Source organism: Acanthochromis polyacanthus, chromosome 7 (genome assembly GCF_021347895.1).
Source record: "Acanthochromis polyacanthus isolate Apoly-LR-REF ecotype Palm Island chromosome 7, KAUST_Apoly_ChrSc, whole genome shotgun sequence".
Classification (NCBI taxonomy): domain Eukaryota; kingdom Metazoa; phylum Chordata; class Actinopteri; family Pomacentridae; genus Acanthochromis; species Acanthochromis polyacanthus.
Window position 1 is genome coordinate 33,275,994 of NC_067119.1, and position 16,429 is coordinate 33,292,422.

General features: G+C 42.2%; 1 protein-coding gene across 2 annotated transcripts; it reads right to left on the bottom strand.

Moving 5' to 3' along the window:
* Positions 1 to 28: 28 nt before the first annotated feature.
* anapc7 (anaphase promoting complex subunit 7) lies at positions 29 to 16,105 on the bottom strand. 2 transcript variants are annotated; one of them, XM_051950731.1, is made up of 11 exons: positions 9,470 to 16,105; positions 5,432 to 5,618; positions 4,697 to 4,816; positions 4,137 to 4,248; positions 3,839 to 3,992; positions 3,571 to 3,713; positions 3,328 to 3,445; positions 2,980 to 3,176; positions 2,643 to 2,867; positions 2,406 to 2,556; positions 29 to 1,306 (listed from the first exon to the last, which is right to left on the bottom strand). In XM_051950731.1, the coding sequence occupies exons 2-11, from the start codon at positions 5,516 to 5,518 to the stop codon at positions 1,117 to 1,119; spliced, it is 1,497 nt and encodes a 498-aa protein (XP_051806691.1). In that variant the 5' UTR covers positions 5,519 to 5,618; positions 9,470 to 16,105; the 3' UTR covers positions 29 to 1,116. The 2 variants fall into 2 exon arrangements, with proteins under 2 accessions (XP_051806691.1, XP_022057380.1); XM_022201688.2 differs by lacking the exon at positions 9,470 to 16,105 and adding an exon at positions 6,470 to 6,727.
* Positions 16,106 to 16,429: the final 324 nt, after the last annotated feature.

A 16,429-nucleotide genomic window follows, 5' to 3' on the forward strand; every position in this document is an offset into this window, starting at 1 on the left:
GATGTGAAGGAGAAACTGGACATCTACATCTGTGTCAATTGAGTGTTTAATAATTTTATTATACATTTAAAATATGTACAAAATACTATACACATTTATCTTGAAATGATAAAACTTTCCAACTTAAAGAGTCAATTAAGGAGTTATATTTTTTGTAAAGAGTGGCAATGGACAACACAATAAAAAAACATACCTTACATGACTAGTTCATGGTGACAGAAATGAATATATTTTAAAAAGCAGCAGAAATGTGAAACACTTTCAGACTTCCAGTTTTCCTTTAAGAGACACAATGTTCTGCAATATCCACAAGCTTTATTGTGACACATGACATCCACACTTCCCCTCCTCTGTGGAAACCTGAGTCAGTCAGCCTCAAACAAAACCATTAAAAATCTTTGACAGCCTCTCCTGTAACACGTCACATGGAACTCCAGTCACTTTTGGTCTCAACTTGATTTTTCATCAGTTGATGTTGACCAGATTTCGACTGCTTCAGTGCTGATTTTCTTGCATCCACTTTGCCTGAGAACAGCTCTCAGCTCAGTGCAGAAAGCTCACAAAAACAAGGACGCTCACTGTGAATAGTTCAATATTCAGTTGTATTTTGTACTGTCCAGCAGCCAATTAGAAAATAGCCAAGGCAGTAAGAGAACTGTGCCAACACTTGTCACCACAGTGAGAAATAAAGGTGTCATTTTGTTTTTCTGGGGTTGAGCGCCCCTTGGTTTTATAAGACTGTGCTGGAGAGCTGTGAAAACAAGTAAATAAAGCTGAAGTGACCTCAAATCAAATCAAAAATGGCTGGAGTTCTCCATTAATCTGCACTTTAATAAAATCACTGCAGTCCTCCTGTAAGCTGGACTACAAAAAAAAAAAAATCAAGCATCAGTTCATCCAACGGTGCAAACATTCATTTCTATGCTCCATGTCGAAGCTGCATTGTCTTTAAAGTTGGCAACATCGGTCACTTGGTGTTGACGTCTGTGATCGTGTGAGGAGGGAACAACAGTACAACCTCCAGAGGCTGCACCGTCCGGTCTGACAGCTGAAGGCTTCCTGTGGGCTGCAGAGCTAGAAGGTGGTGCTGACTGAGCCTCCCTCAGAGGCCCAGGGTCACTGCATACCAAACCACTGCTCCTGATCCGCCCACTGAGCTGCTTCATTGTCACTGCCCTCGAGATCTCCGTCCTCTCCGCTGCCTTCCATGTCGTCACCATCCAGCTCCACAGTGGCGTCTGAAGGGCTCTCCTCCTTCTCCATCTTCTGCATGCCTTCTAAAGACTTCTGGTCATTGGGATCCAGGCTGAGAAAAGAAAAACAAAGCATGAATAATATAAATAATAAAACATAAATAAAAAATGTCTAGAGATCTGAGGCACTAAGTCTATAATTAGTAAGGAACTTGCAAAAAAGCAAAGCACATGCTTGACTGCAATCATGTTAAAATTAGAAATAGCATTAGCCACTGTGCAGAATGCAGAGTGTTATTAGATAAGATAAATAAGTCAAATGCAGTGTGGTGCAATGACAAGAGGAGGGAACACAATAAGCTTACAGCAAGATCAGACATCAATACATTTACCAGACCAGTAATACGAGATGCTATCTGCTGATAAATGCCGTTAGTGCACTTAAACATTCATGGTTTTGTGATGTGTTTATATCTTGATTACCAGTGGATATTTAGTTGATACATTATTTAAAAAACAACTTAAGCAAATGGAGACAAAGCAGACTGTGTTCAAGGCACATTTAAACCTGCTGTTTGGAACCTTCATCTCCCTCTTGTGGCAGTGACAGTAATTCAACAGTCAATGATGCCTTTACAAGAAACTGTCATCCTTCCTCTATTGACCTACCTTTGTTTTTCATCTTTAGCTTCAGAAACTTTTTCAGTGCTTCTGATGTTTTTCTTAATTTGCTCCACCATACTTCATGTTGCTGTAGCTGACTGCATCTCTACAGTCAACCCCTCTTTAGCTCCACCAAACCAAACACATGCTAGTTGCTGCAAAAACATTGCTACTGGTATGTCTGAATGTCACTGCAAAAAGCACTTTTAAACTCTGGTATACTGCAAATACAGAGAGATTTATCCACCTCTGACAGGCTTCCTGCACTCTAATCTTAAGTTCCTCAATTTTATGTCTTATTAGCAGTTTATTATTACACAAACACACATTTTCTTTCTGTATATATTAATATTATTTAAGTGTTGAATTTAATCAGATGAAAAAGAAAAAATATTAATAATAAAACAACAACACGATCCAGTCATTGGCCACTCTGCTCTTCAAACATCAGCAACAGCTTTTTGATAAACCCATACTTCTTGACCACAACTTTATTATCCACATTGTAAAGTTTGGCCTTCGGATTCTCCTAGATCAATCTGTGTTTACCTTAAAGCTATACTGTACTGGTCCATGGCTTCTTGGTAATCATTAACTGCCACCAGAAAATCTCCCAACATCCTGTGCAGTAAGCAGTCACTCTGATTGGCCAAGGCGTTCCTCAGGAGAGCGATCCCTTCTTCATATTTCTGTTCTCGGCCTTCAAACACAAACAAACACATAAATGATCCCATCTGCCTATTGGTCTTAATTTTCATCAAAGTTCATCTTGTTAGTTGCACGTACTGAGCAGTTCCGCCTTTTTGACCACAGCCTTGGTGTAGTCGGGTCTCTGGGCCAGTGCTTTGTCCAGCAGGGTTTTGGCTTTCTCCTGAGTCACCGGGTCTTCCAGGCACACTGTGGCGAGGATGGTCAGAGTCTGTGCATTGGCCCCCAGAGTCTTATAGATGTTGTTTGCCATTCCCATAGCCTCTCGAATCCCATTGGATGCCAGGTAACAATCGATTAGACCTGGAGTCATTATTACTCAAGTTAATGGAAGCAAAACAGCAATGTGCCACATCTGAAACACGGGCACCAAACACGGGCATATGTAAAAAAGATAAACAAAAAACAAACATGCCTTCATAGCAGTCGAGCCGGCAGGGTGCCAAGCGCATGGCCTCTCTGAAATGGATGATGGCCTCCTGAACTCGGCCCATGTTTCTCAGAGCGGCCCCCTTCAGGAGCAGAGCCTGCACACTGTTGCTGTTCAGTTGGATGGCTTTGGCTCCCAGGTAGAGGGCCCTGGAGTAGCGCTTGCTGTAAAAACTGTGGCAACTGCACAACAAATTCAAATGATCACAAACTTTAGCAAGACAAAGACGCTTAATGCGTCAGATTTTGTCTGAAAAAGAAATACATCTAGCAAGGTATTTGGCTGACATTTGTGTAAAATGAAGGCCTACTGAGGTTGCCCACACACACTCACCCAGAGATCACCCAGGGTTCCGCATGCTGGTCTGATATGTTAAATAATCTTCCACCCAATACTTCAACATCCTCCAGGTGTCCCTCACGGGCCATCAGATAGCCATACACATCCATTCCTGCAAGTGTAAACAACAAAACTTATATTTTACCTGGACACCAAGTCTTTTGATTCAACATCTTCTTTAGGGCTGTTTAAACAAGTGTGAAGTTGTTTCAAAGAATCTTTTGTCCTGTAACTTACCTTTAATAAGATACGGATCCAGCATCTGGGCTTGTTCAAATTTAAGAATTGCATTTTTGGTGTCACCTGCCCTGAAGTAAACATCTGCCAGGCTCACCAGGAGGTCCACGTTGTCCCGCAAGAGAGATTTCTTCTCCAAAGAGCTGAAACAGGATTTTCAGAGAGGGGGTGGGGGGTGGGAAGACAGATCAAATTAACAGACTGTCATGAAAATAAAAATAACTTTAACATTTAACCCCTTTGTAGAAAGCACTTGTACTCTGCTCACCAAATGGTGTTGATAGCTCGCTGATTGTCCCCTGCATGTATGAAGGCGTAGGCTTTGATCCAAACAGAGAGCCAGTCCAAGTTGGGGATGCTCTGGATCACATCCACAGTCATGGATGCCACTTCAGCTCCTTTAACTGACAGAGAGAGAAGACCTGCAGACAAAAAGGATTTAAAACGTTAAAGAGAGAGATCCATGAATTCAAGCGCATGTGTATACAAACAGAAGAGCAAGCACAACTGTGTCTGCAGGTTTAAAGTGGCTTTTTGTTCTACAGTGTCTCTGTAGACATTCATACCAATTATTGCGTCTAAGGCGAGGGGACACTGTCTGAGCACCTCTTTGTAGCTTGTCACAGCAGAACGTTCCTGACCAGCCTTCCTGTACAGGTTAGCTAGCATCATGTTGATCTGACACAAGAGAGAAATACAACATGTAGTTTTACTACTGTATAATGCAGAAGCTATTGCAGTAAAACAATGCTATTATATTGCTTTGCACCATGATCACCACAACATTTTTAATTATTTGCTTTTAATCTCAAATTATAATACTAAAACTGTTCAGCAAAGTAGAAAAACAGGACAGCTGTACCCCAGTTGCAGCTTTTAAGTTTTAAAACCATGAAAATAATTCCTATTTACTTACTTAGTTACAATAGCCCCAAACTTAAAGGTTCATCTTTTAAGTACAAAGTATGTTGCTCTACATTTTCAAAAGTCTACTGCAGTCATTGCTTTTTGTACAATAATTTGAGATGCAGGAATGTGATTCAGACATGGCAAAAAACTGATCTGCAAAAAAAAGTACACAAGCATTAAGAGAACAGTGAATGATGATAACAGAGTAGAAGCCTACCTTTGGAGTCCTTTGTCTGGATGGAATCCCATCAAGCACCGCAATGGCATCTTTATCCAGTTTCAAAATGGTGTAGCATTCTGCTATCTTGTACTTTACCTCAATTTCAGACGGCAAACTCTGAAAGACAACATTCAATGCGGATTTATCATGCAAATTATTTTGTGTGTGGTCAATACCAATATGTACACTACAAGTCAAAAGTCTGGACACACCTTCTCATTCAGTGCTTTTTATTTATTTGTATAATTTTCTACATTGTAGATTAACCCATTTTTAATTGACAACATAATTCCACATGTATTCTTTTACAGCTTTGATGGCTTCAGCATTAATGTGAAATGTATAAAATACTTAAATAAAAACATTGAATGAGAAGGTGTGTCCAAATTTTTGATTGGCAGTGTTCATAAGCACGTTTTTTGTACCTAGTTCAGGAGAACATTGAATCTGTAGTAGACTTTACATGTTATTATGCCTACTTTTACAGTGATTGCCCACTTGCAGGTGCAAAAATAAAGCACTGTCCAAATGTATACATTCATTTGTCAAAATAAGAAGACATCAATAGGTGTGATGTTACCTACTTGTCAATGTCTATTCTGCCTGTATTTCCTTTTAAGCCTTTATAGGTCAATGCTGGGTACAATACCATTGAGCAACTCCCATTTAATCTCAAATTTGAAAAAAATAAATAAATAAATCATACTTAAAAAAAACAAAAAAAACACATACCTGTGCCTGTATGTTAGATGCAGCTCCACCAGTAGAGGTACGAACTTTAGATGTTTTGCTGAGCACCTTCTTCTGTTGCAGAGCCATACTGTATTTGCAGGCAGCATTGCGGTATTCCTTATCATGGAAGATGGAATCGGCATGGTAAACCAACAGCTGGTACTTCTGGGCCGGTGAGAACAACTCTCTTTAATCAAAGACATACGAAAAATAAAATGATCAAATTAGACACAACTTGTTTCTCTACAGTACACATATTAATAACTTGAACAACGACTTCAAATTATCTAACAGAAGACAAAGAAGAGAAAACCAGAACACTGAAAACTGCAGAAATTCAAATTCAGAAAAGTATATATAGGAGTCCCTCTAGTTCTGTTAGGGCTCTGAAATTTTTGAAAACCCTGTGGTATCATAACCATTACTTTTCCTTATGTTTTAGATTTTGCTGTGGTAAAGTCTTAGTATCTGTATAGATAAATGACAGCAGGTATAAACCAACAACAGGCAAGACAGTTAAAGTGTCAAATGTTTAAAAATAAATAGAAAAACAGTAATCTAAACAGTTCGTATGAGGAGTAGAGGCAATGTGATTCAATTTTCTTCTGCTCATAAGAGCAACTGTTGGGCTACGTCAAAGCTGTGACTTTCACGGCACAAATATAAACTACATAGCCACTGTTTTCAAATTAATTACACTACAATGCCTAGACTTCGAAGGAATAATCATGCAATATGTGTGACAAGTTCTCCTGAACAATAGTCAAAAATCTCTTGAATTCAAAACACTTCAAGCTAATTGCTATTAGCACCGTGCAGTACAGGATAGTCCACATACGGCTAATTTTCGAAAATTCCAACCATTTAAATAGCAGGATTATTCACGCTGGTAACGTTTAGAACATTTAATTTTGCATTCTACAATCACAATTCATCATGTAAGCTGCAGTTTCAGCTGTAACTGTCACAGACAGTGAACATGTAACGCTAAACGAGCACTCTTCAGCAAATAGACGGCACCATCCTGACATTACTTACGGATTATTATTACTCATCGTCAGCAACAAACTGCTCAATATCCGAACGTTGGAGTGAAGACCGGCAGCAGCCATGTCCCGCACATGATCTATCACATTCATTTTCGGTTATTTGTGAGGGCTTGCTTCAGGTTTCACTCTCAAGTTAAAAGTTTACCTTAGAAACAGCTAACGTTAGCTAGCATCTGATGTATTAAATATGGCGCCGAACGACCTTCCTTCCGCATGCTGGTGCTTTTAAGTTCTCTTCAGAAGCTCGTATATTTAACTATCACACTCGTAAATACGATATCTTAGGGGAATCCACGACTTCGGCATATAATTACTTGTTTAATGTACATTATTTTTGTTTTAACAAATCCTAAGTGAGACGTAACGTATAACAGATAAGTAAATCGTTTTTATTCTCTTTTTCAGTAAATTTAGGACTCTGACAAGTGCATATTCCTGATATTTGTAAACGCATCGTTTGTGTTTACTGCAGCATTTGTTATTGTGAAACTACAAAAATTCACTTTAATTTTGGACAACTGTTGACAGCAACAACGATACATATGCTAAAGAAAAACTGTGCTCTCTAAGCCACTTGCAGAGTGCAACTAAATGACATAAATGTAATGCTTTCAAAAAAACGGCAAATAATAATTTTTAATTAGGTTTAAGTATGCATTTTCTATAATACATTTAGAATATATTTTTAAATATTTTATTGACTGTCAATTTATACAGTTTTAATTGTAAACATCATTTTGCTGCCTTTCATGACTGAAATTAGCAGTGTATGGAGGACATGCCTGCATTGTTACATAAATAACATTGGAGACTTATTCATGTAGCACTGGCTCTCTGTTCAACAATGGAAACGTTACAAGGCCCTCCAAATTCTGGCTTTTCCATACCCTTCAGACCTCTTCCATCAGGTCCCCCTTTAAAGGTCCCATATAGTTAAAATATTATATTATTGTTAATATCATTGATATAAAAATATTTCTAGACTAAATCACAATGCTCACAATGAACCAAGGAGAAAAATAATATCCAGGTAGTGAAATTGTATTGTTATGAAGACCAAGTGGGTTGTGAGTGAAAACAGACCTCAAGGAGTTCATGTTCAAGGATGCTTTTCCTGAAACATCCTTTGGTGTCCTAAATGGAATCAAAACCTGCTCTGGGACCTGTCCTTTGATGGTGTTGAAATGTAGTGTTATAAATATCAGTCAGGAATCACATGGGTAAAAGGAAGATGATAAGGAAAGCTGAACGATTTTCAGGAGGCCTGTGCAATCAAAGGATAGTGACATGTGCTGGCATTAGACACTGCATAAATAACAATGAGACAATATTTGATGACAGTGGATCGGTGGTTAGCACTGTCGCCTTGCAGCTGCAAGATCTCCGATTTGCATCCCGACCTGGGTCTGGGATCTTTCTGTATGGAGTTTGCATGTTCTCCCTATGCATGCGTGTGTTTTCTCTGGGGATTCCTGCTTCTTCCCAAAAATATGCAGAGATTCATCGGTGATTCTAAATTGTCTGTAGGTGTGAATGTGAGTGTGCTTGTTTGTCTGTGTGTATGTGTGGTGATCTGTCCAGGGTGTCCTCTGCCTTCATCCGGAGTCAGCTTTTATAGACTCCAGTCCCTGTGACCCTAATGAGGATTAAGCATTGTATAGATAATGGATGGATGGATGGATGGATGGAAATATTTGATTAAATATTTTATTGTTTCATTGAAAAGTATTAGATAAAAACTGCAATATGAGTGCATAACAAAAATGCAAAGTTTGACTGGATGTAGAAACCCAAAATATGCTTCTTTCCTTGCCCAAAAAATATCACACCTCTTGACAATGGAGCCCTTTTGCCCTTAGCTACTCTCTTCACTGGCCTCTGTGCAGAGACATCACTCAGTGGCCACCCTGTCTGTGCCAACAGACCTCTCCAGGTGGAGGTCTGCAGGCACCACTGGTTGCCCTTTTGAAACAAACATGGGTCCTTTAACAACTCCACCTGAGCTACACCCTCCTGGCAGCCTGAGAGATGACAGGTTTGATGTCAGGGTGCATGTGGAGAATGGTGCAGGGTCCACAACAGGGAATATCTGGTCCAGGGCAGGCACTCAGAAACTGAAAGTCAGTACAGTGCAGTGGCTTAACACTGGTCACCTTTGGTTCCATTTGGGGTTTTGCTTGCTTTCTCGATTTGCTGTGTATCAAGATGAGCCCTTACCTTTCTTATATTTATCCATATTCCTTTCTATTTAGGTATGTACCTTTATTTATGTTTTTCATGTTTGTGTTGACATTAAAATGACGTGTACTTTGTTAATAGGCTTCCGCTTAACTCAAAGTAAGGTTGTGAAGTTTGCTAATTTAATCTTAACTTAATAAATGTATTCCAAAATACACTTAACAAAAATATAAACACAGCACTTTTGTTTTTGCTACTGTCTTTTTTATGAGATGAACTCAAAGATCACATACACAATATCACCATTTCTCTCAAATATTGTTCACAAATCTGTCTAAATGTGTGATAGTGAGCACTTCTCCTTTGCTGAGATAATCCATCCCACCTCACAGGTGTGCCATATCAAGATGCTGATTAGACACCATGATTAGTGCACAGGTGTGCCTTAGACTGCCCACAATAAAAGGACACTCTGAAAGGTGCAGTTTTGTTTTAGACCAGTTCCATCTGAATTCACAGATGGGGATTGCAGCACCATTTTCAATTTGGCTTTGGAAGATAGTGGTGGGAGATCATGATTTTAAAAAAAAACTTTATGTGCAAAAATTACAGGCATCTACTCCCAGTAGTTTTCGAGTTATGGCATTTTCAAATTTTAATAATTCAGGCCAAAATGCCCTCTCCCCAATCCTTGCCTGGAATTTTTAGGTTTTAAAATGCTCATATCTCTGCTTCTGGGTATCACAGAGACTTGAATTTTTTTTTCTCCAAGCTCCCTACATGTTGGTGATGTCCTAGAAACAACACACACACTCAGGAGAAGTCTCTACAGAGCAGGGGTGTTGATCCTCACGTCCTCCCCCTGCCTCCAGCACCGCATCTTCCGCAGCCACAGCAGGCGGTGGAGGAGAACTCAGAGACGGGATATTCAAATCCCGCTCTCCATCCTTATTATCCACTTTTGTTCGTCTTTGCTGAGTTGTCTGCCCCTTCAAAGCCGCTCGTAGCGCATAGAGTCAGGATGAAGGGCAAACTAAGTTCGGCTACTCCGTGACGACGTCTCGGGCTCGGTCCTCCCCGACCCTCACGACTCACGTAACCTCCACACTCCTGCGGTGCTTCCTACACCTCTTCTGCAGATCTGGTGAAACTGAAATCCTTCTACTCAGCCGCTCACCATACTTTTCCTTTCTTGGAAAAAATACAATCCTTCCATCAGATTACAATCCACCGTTATAATCCTGAGAAGGAAACAGAAAACAAAAACTTTTCCAGTGATTCTGAGTGCAACGTTCTCCGACCTGTCTGAGTGACACTCTCAGACAGGGAGAAGTCTGTCCTATCAGACCTCAGTCTTCACCGCTCTCTCCTGCCAAGGCGGACATCTACAGTCCCCACCTCAGCTTTCCCCTCGGGTCTTAGGGCACACACCTGACGGACCAGGGATTCACCTGTCGGTAAAAAACCTGTTCGGGCGCCAATTGTTGATCCTCAGGGCCAGTGACCCCCTGATTAACTTACTCAGCTGTTAGGGAATCACCGGACCAGCTCTCCATCCTTCGGGTCCGGTCCTACTGCCCCCTGAGGTCTTACTCAGAGGGATGCTGCAGAACTGTTAAGCTGGTTGACGAGGAAAATTCGCCTAGCTGTCTCACTGCCTTCATCCAGATGCCTATCCCTGCTTCCTCTGATAATTAATTTAACCGAGTAGCCACTTCGGTATAGTTAAATTTAACCACCAGACACACCTGTTAACGGCAGCTTTTCCTCTCATAGATCTGGCACTTGGTAAGTTGCTAGGTTAATTCAGAGGTTATGGACATATAGACAACCTCTAGGATATGTTTATACTGGGCCAACCTGACCCCTATGATTAGGTAACCTTTCAGAACCTTGCTATTGTTATGTACGCAGTAATCTGACTTTTTACATCCAGAGCTAGATGTATAAGTATTCATTCAGGGATAAAAATAGCACTTGCAATTTGTTGTCTTTAATTGCAGAATAATGCTTTATTAATATATTTTAGCAGGGCAAAAGCATAGCCAATAAATCATCAGACAGTTAATCAAACATCACTATTCTTTCAATTGTTTAACACGACTCATTAGTGGAACTATGCTTTCATAAAAGAGAAGTAATATTCACCCAGATTACATAATTTGGAGGGAGAGCAGTCACGGTGTGGCCACACCCGGCTGCTCACCTGAGACCCGCCGGGGCCCAGGGGGAAGTGGACGGGGGTCCGACCAGATTTAGATCTGCATATATCCATTTTTGTTGTTTGGTCCAGTATTCCTCACATGGAAAATAGAGTTCAGTAATGTTCCTTCAGATAGCATTATTTCCAGATCACAGTTCAGTAATCCTCCAACACTGCAGGAAACGCAGTACTTTGGTCCATAATTCCATCAGAACAGTTATTCCTTTGCAGATCATGTTGAATTCCCTGTCCGAGTTACGTGGTAATCATCCCCTGTGCTCAGACTGATGTCTGGATTGCACCCAGGCAGATACCCGCAACAATCTCCCAACTTGCATCTCGATCAGATGCAATTTATAGTTTACTGAACCTTATGCATATGCCATGACTCCATGATCTCATACTAAATTAACTTGAGCAATAACTTCATCTCTACCCCCTCCCAACTCGCACACTTGCCCCATACACTGACCGCATGATCACCCCCACTTTTAAGGAACTGAAACTGTCTGTTTTGGACTGTCCAGACAGCCCATCTTGCCCCCCCTGATCTCTCCTGTCTGCAACTCAGCACAGGTTCCTGATCAGGAAATGGAAAAGCGGATGTCAGCCTCTAACTGTCGCTGGCATCCCATTGTGCAATCTTTTGGACAATGTGTACAGACTTATTAAAAAATCCCAATCTATTCTGAGTTCACTTAACTCGTGACTTCTCACCTCATAACAGTAGTCAAAACTCTTTCTAAAACACCTCAGTTTCATAGTAATCAAAACTGTTAAAAGCATTCCCATTTCATAAAGCATAAGTTCCTCTTTTTAGTCAAATCTGTCAAAAACATCACTTTTCACAGTGAGCTGCTCTTCTGACTCCTACACTGTTTCAACATTAAAGAATGTAAGAATAGACACTTGGTTAGTTCACACTCATTCATTAGGTTATGGCATAATCTGATCCTAAATCACAGGTTATAATATCACAATGTTCCCTTATTTAGCTGTTGTTCTGTCAGAGTCTCCCCTTTGTGGCTGATTCTGGGATCTCATATCTCCATGCTTCACAACACCCCCTTCTATGAGATCCCAGTCAGCCCCTATAAATGGCTGGTTTTGGGATCCCATATCTCCATGCTTCACAACACCCCCTTCTTGGGATCCAGAAACAGACATTTCTTTCCTTCTTTCTGATAAAGGCAACCCAAAACTTGGGGATAACACAGTGGTTGATTATTAGTTTAACTAAATGTTCAGCAGCGAGCAAGCATACAGGTCAGCCTGTTATTTTAGGCCTTTGTATTTCTTCTGGGGCGCCTCCCTCACACCATATTCAGCTACGGGGAGTTCAGCACCCACAGGCGTTGTACCGATATCCGAAATCCTTCTTGGTCAGTCCAAATAAATCCTTCAGGTAGGAACCTTCAAAAAAGGTCTCCCATTCGATCGTGGTTACCCAGGTACAGCTCGCTGATACTCAGCTCCCCAGCTCCACCCGGTTTCAACTTCTGCAGTCACTTTCTAATCCACTTTCTGAATGCAGGTTTCTGCCTCCTCTTGGATACATCCAGCATGGAAAAAACTTGTACATCCTTCTTCGCCCCTTTTCTGGAGCTCACCTTCAGTACCTTCACCCCACTGAGCGTAGGATAATCCATGGAGTCAGCGGTCTCCTCCTTGCTGATCTCACTCTGCTTGGCCCATCAGAGGCCCTGCCAGGCGCCTCCTGCGTTCCTTTTTCTGCACTGTCTTCAGTTTCTTAAGAGCTGTGCCACTCCACAGCCCAGTTGTGGCTCTTCTTAAAACAACAACACCCTTCACCGCTGCCACAGAGATGAAGGGTGGAAGATTCAGCGTGCTCATAGCCATTTTCCCGTTCCTGGTTCTCCTAATCTCGAACTGGCTTCAGCTGCTCCCCGCCCTGGACTCCTTTTCTTCAACAGTACTCCATTACTGTCTCAACTCTTTTCTTTTCCCAGTCACTTGGGACGGTGCTTCATAATGAGCCCTCCTACCCGCTGTCCTCTGCGTCCAGTGTCGTAATCCACACACCTCACAGTTCTGCAGGACACGGCGTATTCCGCTCTCAGAAATCCAAAGACGGTGCCTCTCCAGCTCTCTCCGTGTTGGAGCGATGCCAGCATGTCCGGTATTCTCATGGACAGCCTTCACAACCTCCTCCACGTACCCCACTGGGACCTCCTTTCCTCTTGGAATCTCGTCCCACTTCTCAATCTCAACAAAGACGATTCTTCTCATTTGAACAAAACAATCCACTTTATAATTCCCCAATCAGTAAGCCCTCCGATCCCATGTGGGCTCTCTGGTGTTCCAATCACTGAGTCAGTGACAGCTACCATGCTCTGCAGCCAGGGTTCTTGCAGCTGAAGTGGCCTACTCTATTTTTGGCCTTACTTCCCCATCTGCATCTGAGCTCTGCCCCGCGATGCAGCATGTCCAGTAACTGTCATTTCCTCATCTGTCTCTCTCGCTGACAGTTGTCAGTAACTGCCTTCTTCACCCCAAATCTCTCTTCTTTGGGGATCGCCGCCTCAACGAACTGTCTCACAACCAGGTCCCAAGAATTCCATCCCCATGAATAAGTACCTGAAACTCCTGCTCAGGTACTACCCCTGGAGAAATTCTCAGCGACTGGGACGTGGCTGCATTCTCATCTTCACCCCCCTTCTGCCGCTTCTCAGTCGCTGCTTCCTCTTAGTTGGGCTGAGTGGCCCCAAAGACTAGTAAACTCTGCAGCCTGCACGCTCACGTCCTCCCCCTGCCTCCAGCACCGCATCTTCCGCAGCCACAGCAGGCGGTGGAGGAGAACTCAGAGACGGGATATTCAAATCCCGCTCTCCATCCTTATTATCCACTTTTGTTCGTCTTTGCTGAGTTGTCTGCCCCTTCAAAGCCGCTCGTAGCGCATAGAGTCAGGATGAAGGGCAAACTAAGTTCGGCTACTCCGTGACGACGTCTCGGGCTCGGTCCTCCCCGACCCTCACGACTCACGTAACCTCCACACTCCTGCGGTGCTTCCTACACCTCTTCTGCAGATCTGGTGAAACTGAAATCCTTCTACTCAGCCGCTCACCATACTTTTCCTTTCTTGGAAAAAATACAATCCTTCCATCAGATTACAATCCACCGTTATAATCCTGAGAAGGAAACAGAAAACAAAAACTTTTCCAGTGATTCTGAGTGCAACGTTCTCCGACCTGTCTGAGTGACACTCTCAGACAGGGAGAAGTCTGTCCTATCAGACCTCAGTCTTCACCGCTCTCTCCTGCCAAGGCGGACATCTACAGTCCCCACCTCAGCTTTCCCCTCGGGTCTTAGGGCACACACCTGACGGACCAGGGATTCACCTGTCGGTAAAAAACCTGTTCGGGCGCCAATTGTTGATCCTCAGGGCCAGTGACCCCCTGATTAACTTACTCAGCTGTTAGGGAATCACCGGACCAGCTCTCCATCCTTCGGGTCCGGTCCTACTGCCCCCTGAGGTCTTACTCAGAGGGATGCTGCAGAACTGTTAAGCTGGTTGACGAGGAAAATTCGCCTAGCTGTCTCACTGCCTTCATCCAGATGCCTATCCCTGCTTCCTCTGATAATTAATTTAACCGAGTAGCCACTTCGGTATAGTTAAATTTAACCACCAGACACACCTGTTAACGGCAGCTTTTCCTCTCATAGATCTGGCACTTGGTAAGTTGCTAGGTTAATTCAGAGGTTATGGACATATAGACAACCTCTAGGATATGTTTATACTGGGCCAACCTGACCCCTATGATTAGGTAACCTTTCAGAACCTTGCTATTGTTATGCACGCAGTAATCTGACTTTTTACATCCAGAGCTAGATGTATAAGTATTCATTCAGGGATAAAAATAGCACTTGCAATTTGTTGTCTTTAATTGCAGAATAATGCTTTATTAATATATTTTAGCAGGGCAAAAGCATAGCCAATAAATCATCAGACAGTTAATCAAACATCACTATTCTTTCAATTGTTTAACACGACTCATTAGTGGAACTATGCTTTCATAAAAGAGAAGTAATATTCACCCAGATTACATAATTTGGAGGGAGAGCAGTCACGGTGTGGCCACACCCGGCTGCTCACCTGAGACCCGCCGGGGCCCAGGGGGAAGTGGACGGGGGTCCGACCAGATTTAGATCTGCATATATCCATTTTTGTTGTTTGGTCCAGTATTCCTCACATGGAAAATAGAGTTCAGTAATGTTCCTTCAGACAGCATTATTTCCAGATCACAGTTCAGTAATCCTCCAACACTGCAGGAAACGCAGTACTTTGGTCCATAATTCCATCAGAACAGTTATTCCTTTGCAGATCATGTTGAATTCCCTGTCCGAGTTACGTGGTAATCATCCCCTGTGCTCAGACTGATGTCTGGATTGCACCCAGGCAGATACCCGCAACAATCTCCCAACTTGCGTCTCGATCAGATGCAATTTATAGTTTACTGAACCTTATGCATATGCCATGACTCCATGATCTCATACTAAATTAACTTGAGCAATAACTTCATCTCTACCCCCTCCCAACTCGCACACTTGCCCCATACACTGACCGCATGATCACCCCCACTTTTAAGGAACTGAAACTGTCTGTTTTGGACTGTCCAGACAGCCCATCTTGCCCCCCCTGATCTCTCCTGTCTGCAACTCAGCACAGGTTCCTGATCAGGAAATGGAAAAGCGGATGTCAGCCTCTAACTGTCGCTGGCATCCCATTGTGCAATCTTTTGGACAATGTGTACAGACTTATTAAAAAATCCCAATCTATTCTGAGTTCACTTAACTCGTGACTTCTCACCTCATAACAGTAGTCAAAACTCTTTCTAAAACACCTCAGTTTCATAGTAATCAAAACTGTTAAAAGCATTCCCATTTCATAAAGCATAAGTTCCTCTTTTTAGTCAAATCTGTCAAAAATATCACTTTTCACAGTGAGCTGCTCTTCTGACTCCTACACTGTTTCAACATTAAAGAATGTAAGAATAGACACTTGGTTAGTTCACACTCATTCATTAGGTTATGGCATAATCTGATCCTAAATCACAGGTTATAATATCACAATGTTCCCTTATTTAGCTGTTGTTCTGTCAGAGTCTCCCCTTTGTGGCTGATTCTGGGATCTCATATCTCCATGCTTCACAACACCCCCTTCTATGAGATCCCAGTCAGCCCCTATAAATGGCTGGTTTTGGGATCCCATATCTCCATGCTTCACAACAGGGGGGCTTGCCCAAAACGTATAAATTATTTGTAAAAACCACTCGTGAGTAGGGTTAAGGGTGTTAAAAATAATAGAAATCTTACAGATTAATGTCTTAGCACCATTTAGTATTGCTCTAGACCAGACTGGCTTGATACCTTATACAGGGGGAGCCCTCTAGGCACATTATTTAGAGAGATGTGGACTGCTGAACATTGCCCCCCATGAAAAGTGCTTAATTTTCAAGGACCCTGAAGTCAATGTAGCACAGGTGGTAGAGATCTGCAAATTTGCACAGAAACTCATCTATCCTCTTACTATAGCCATGCGAAGTCACA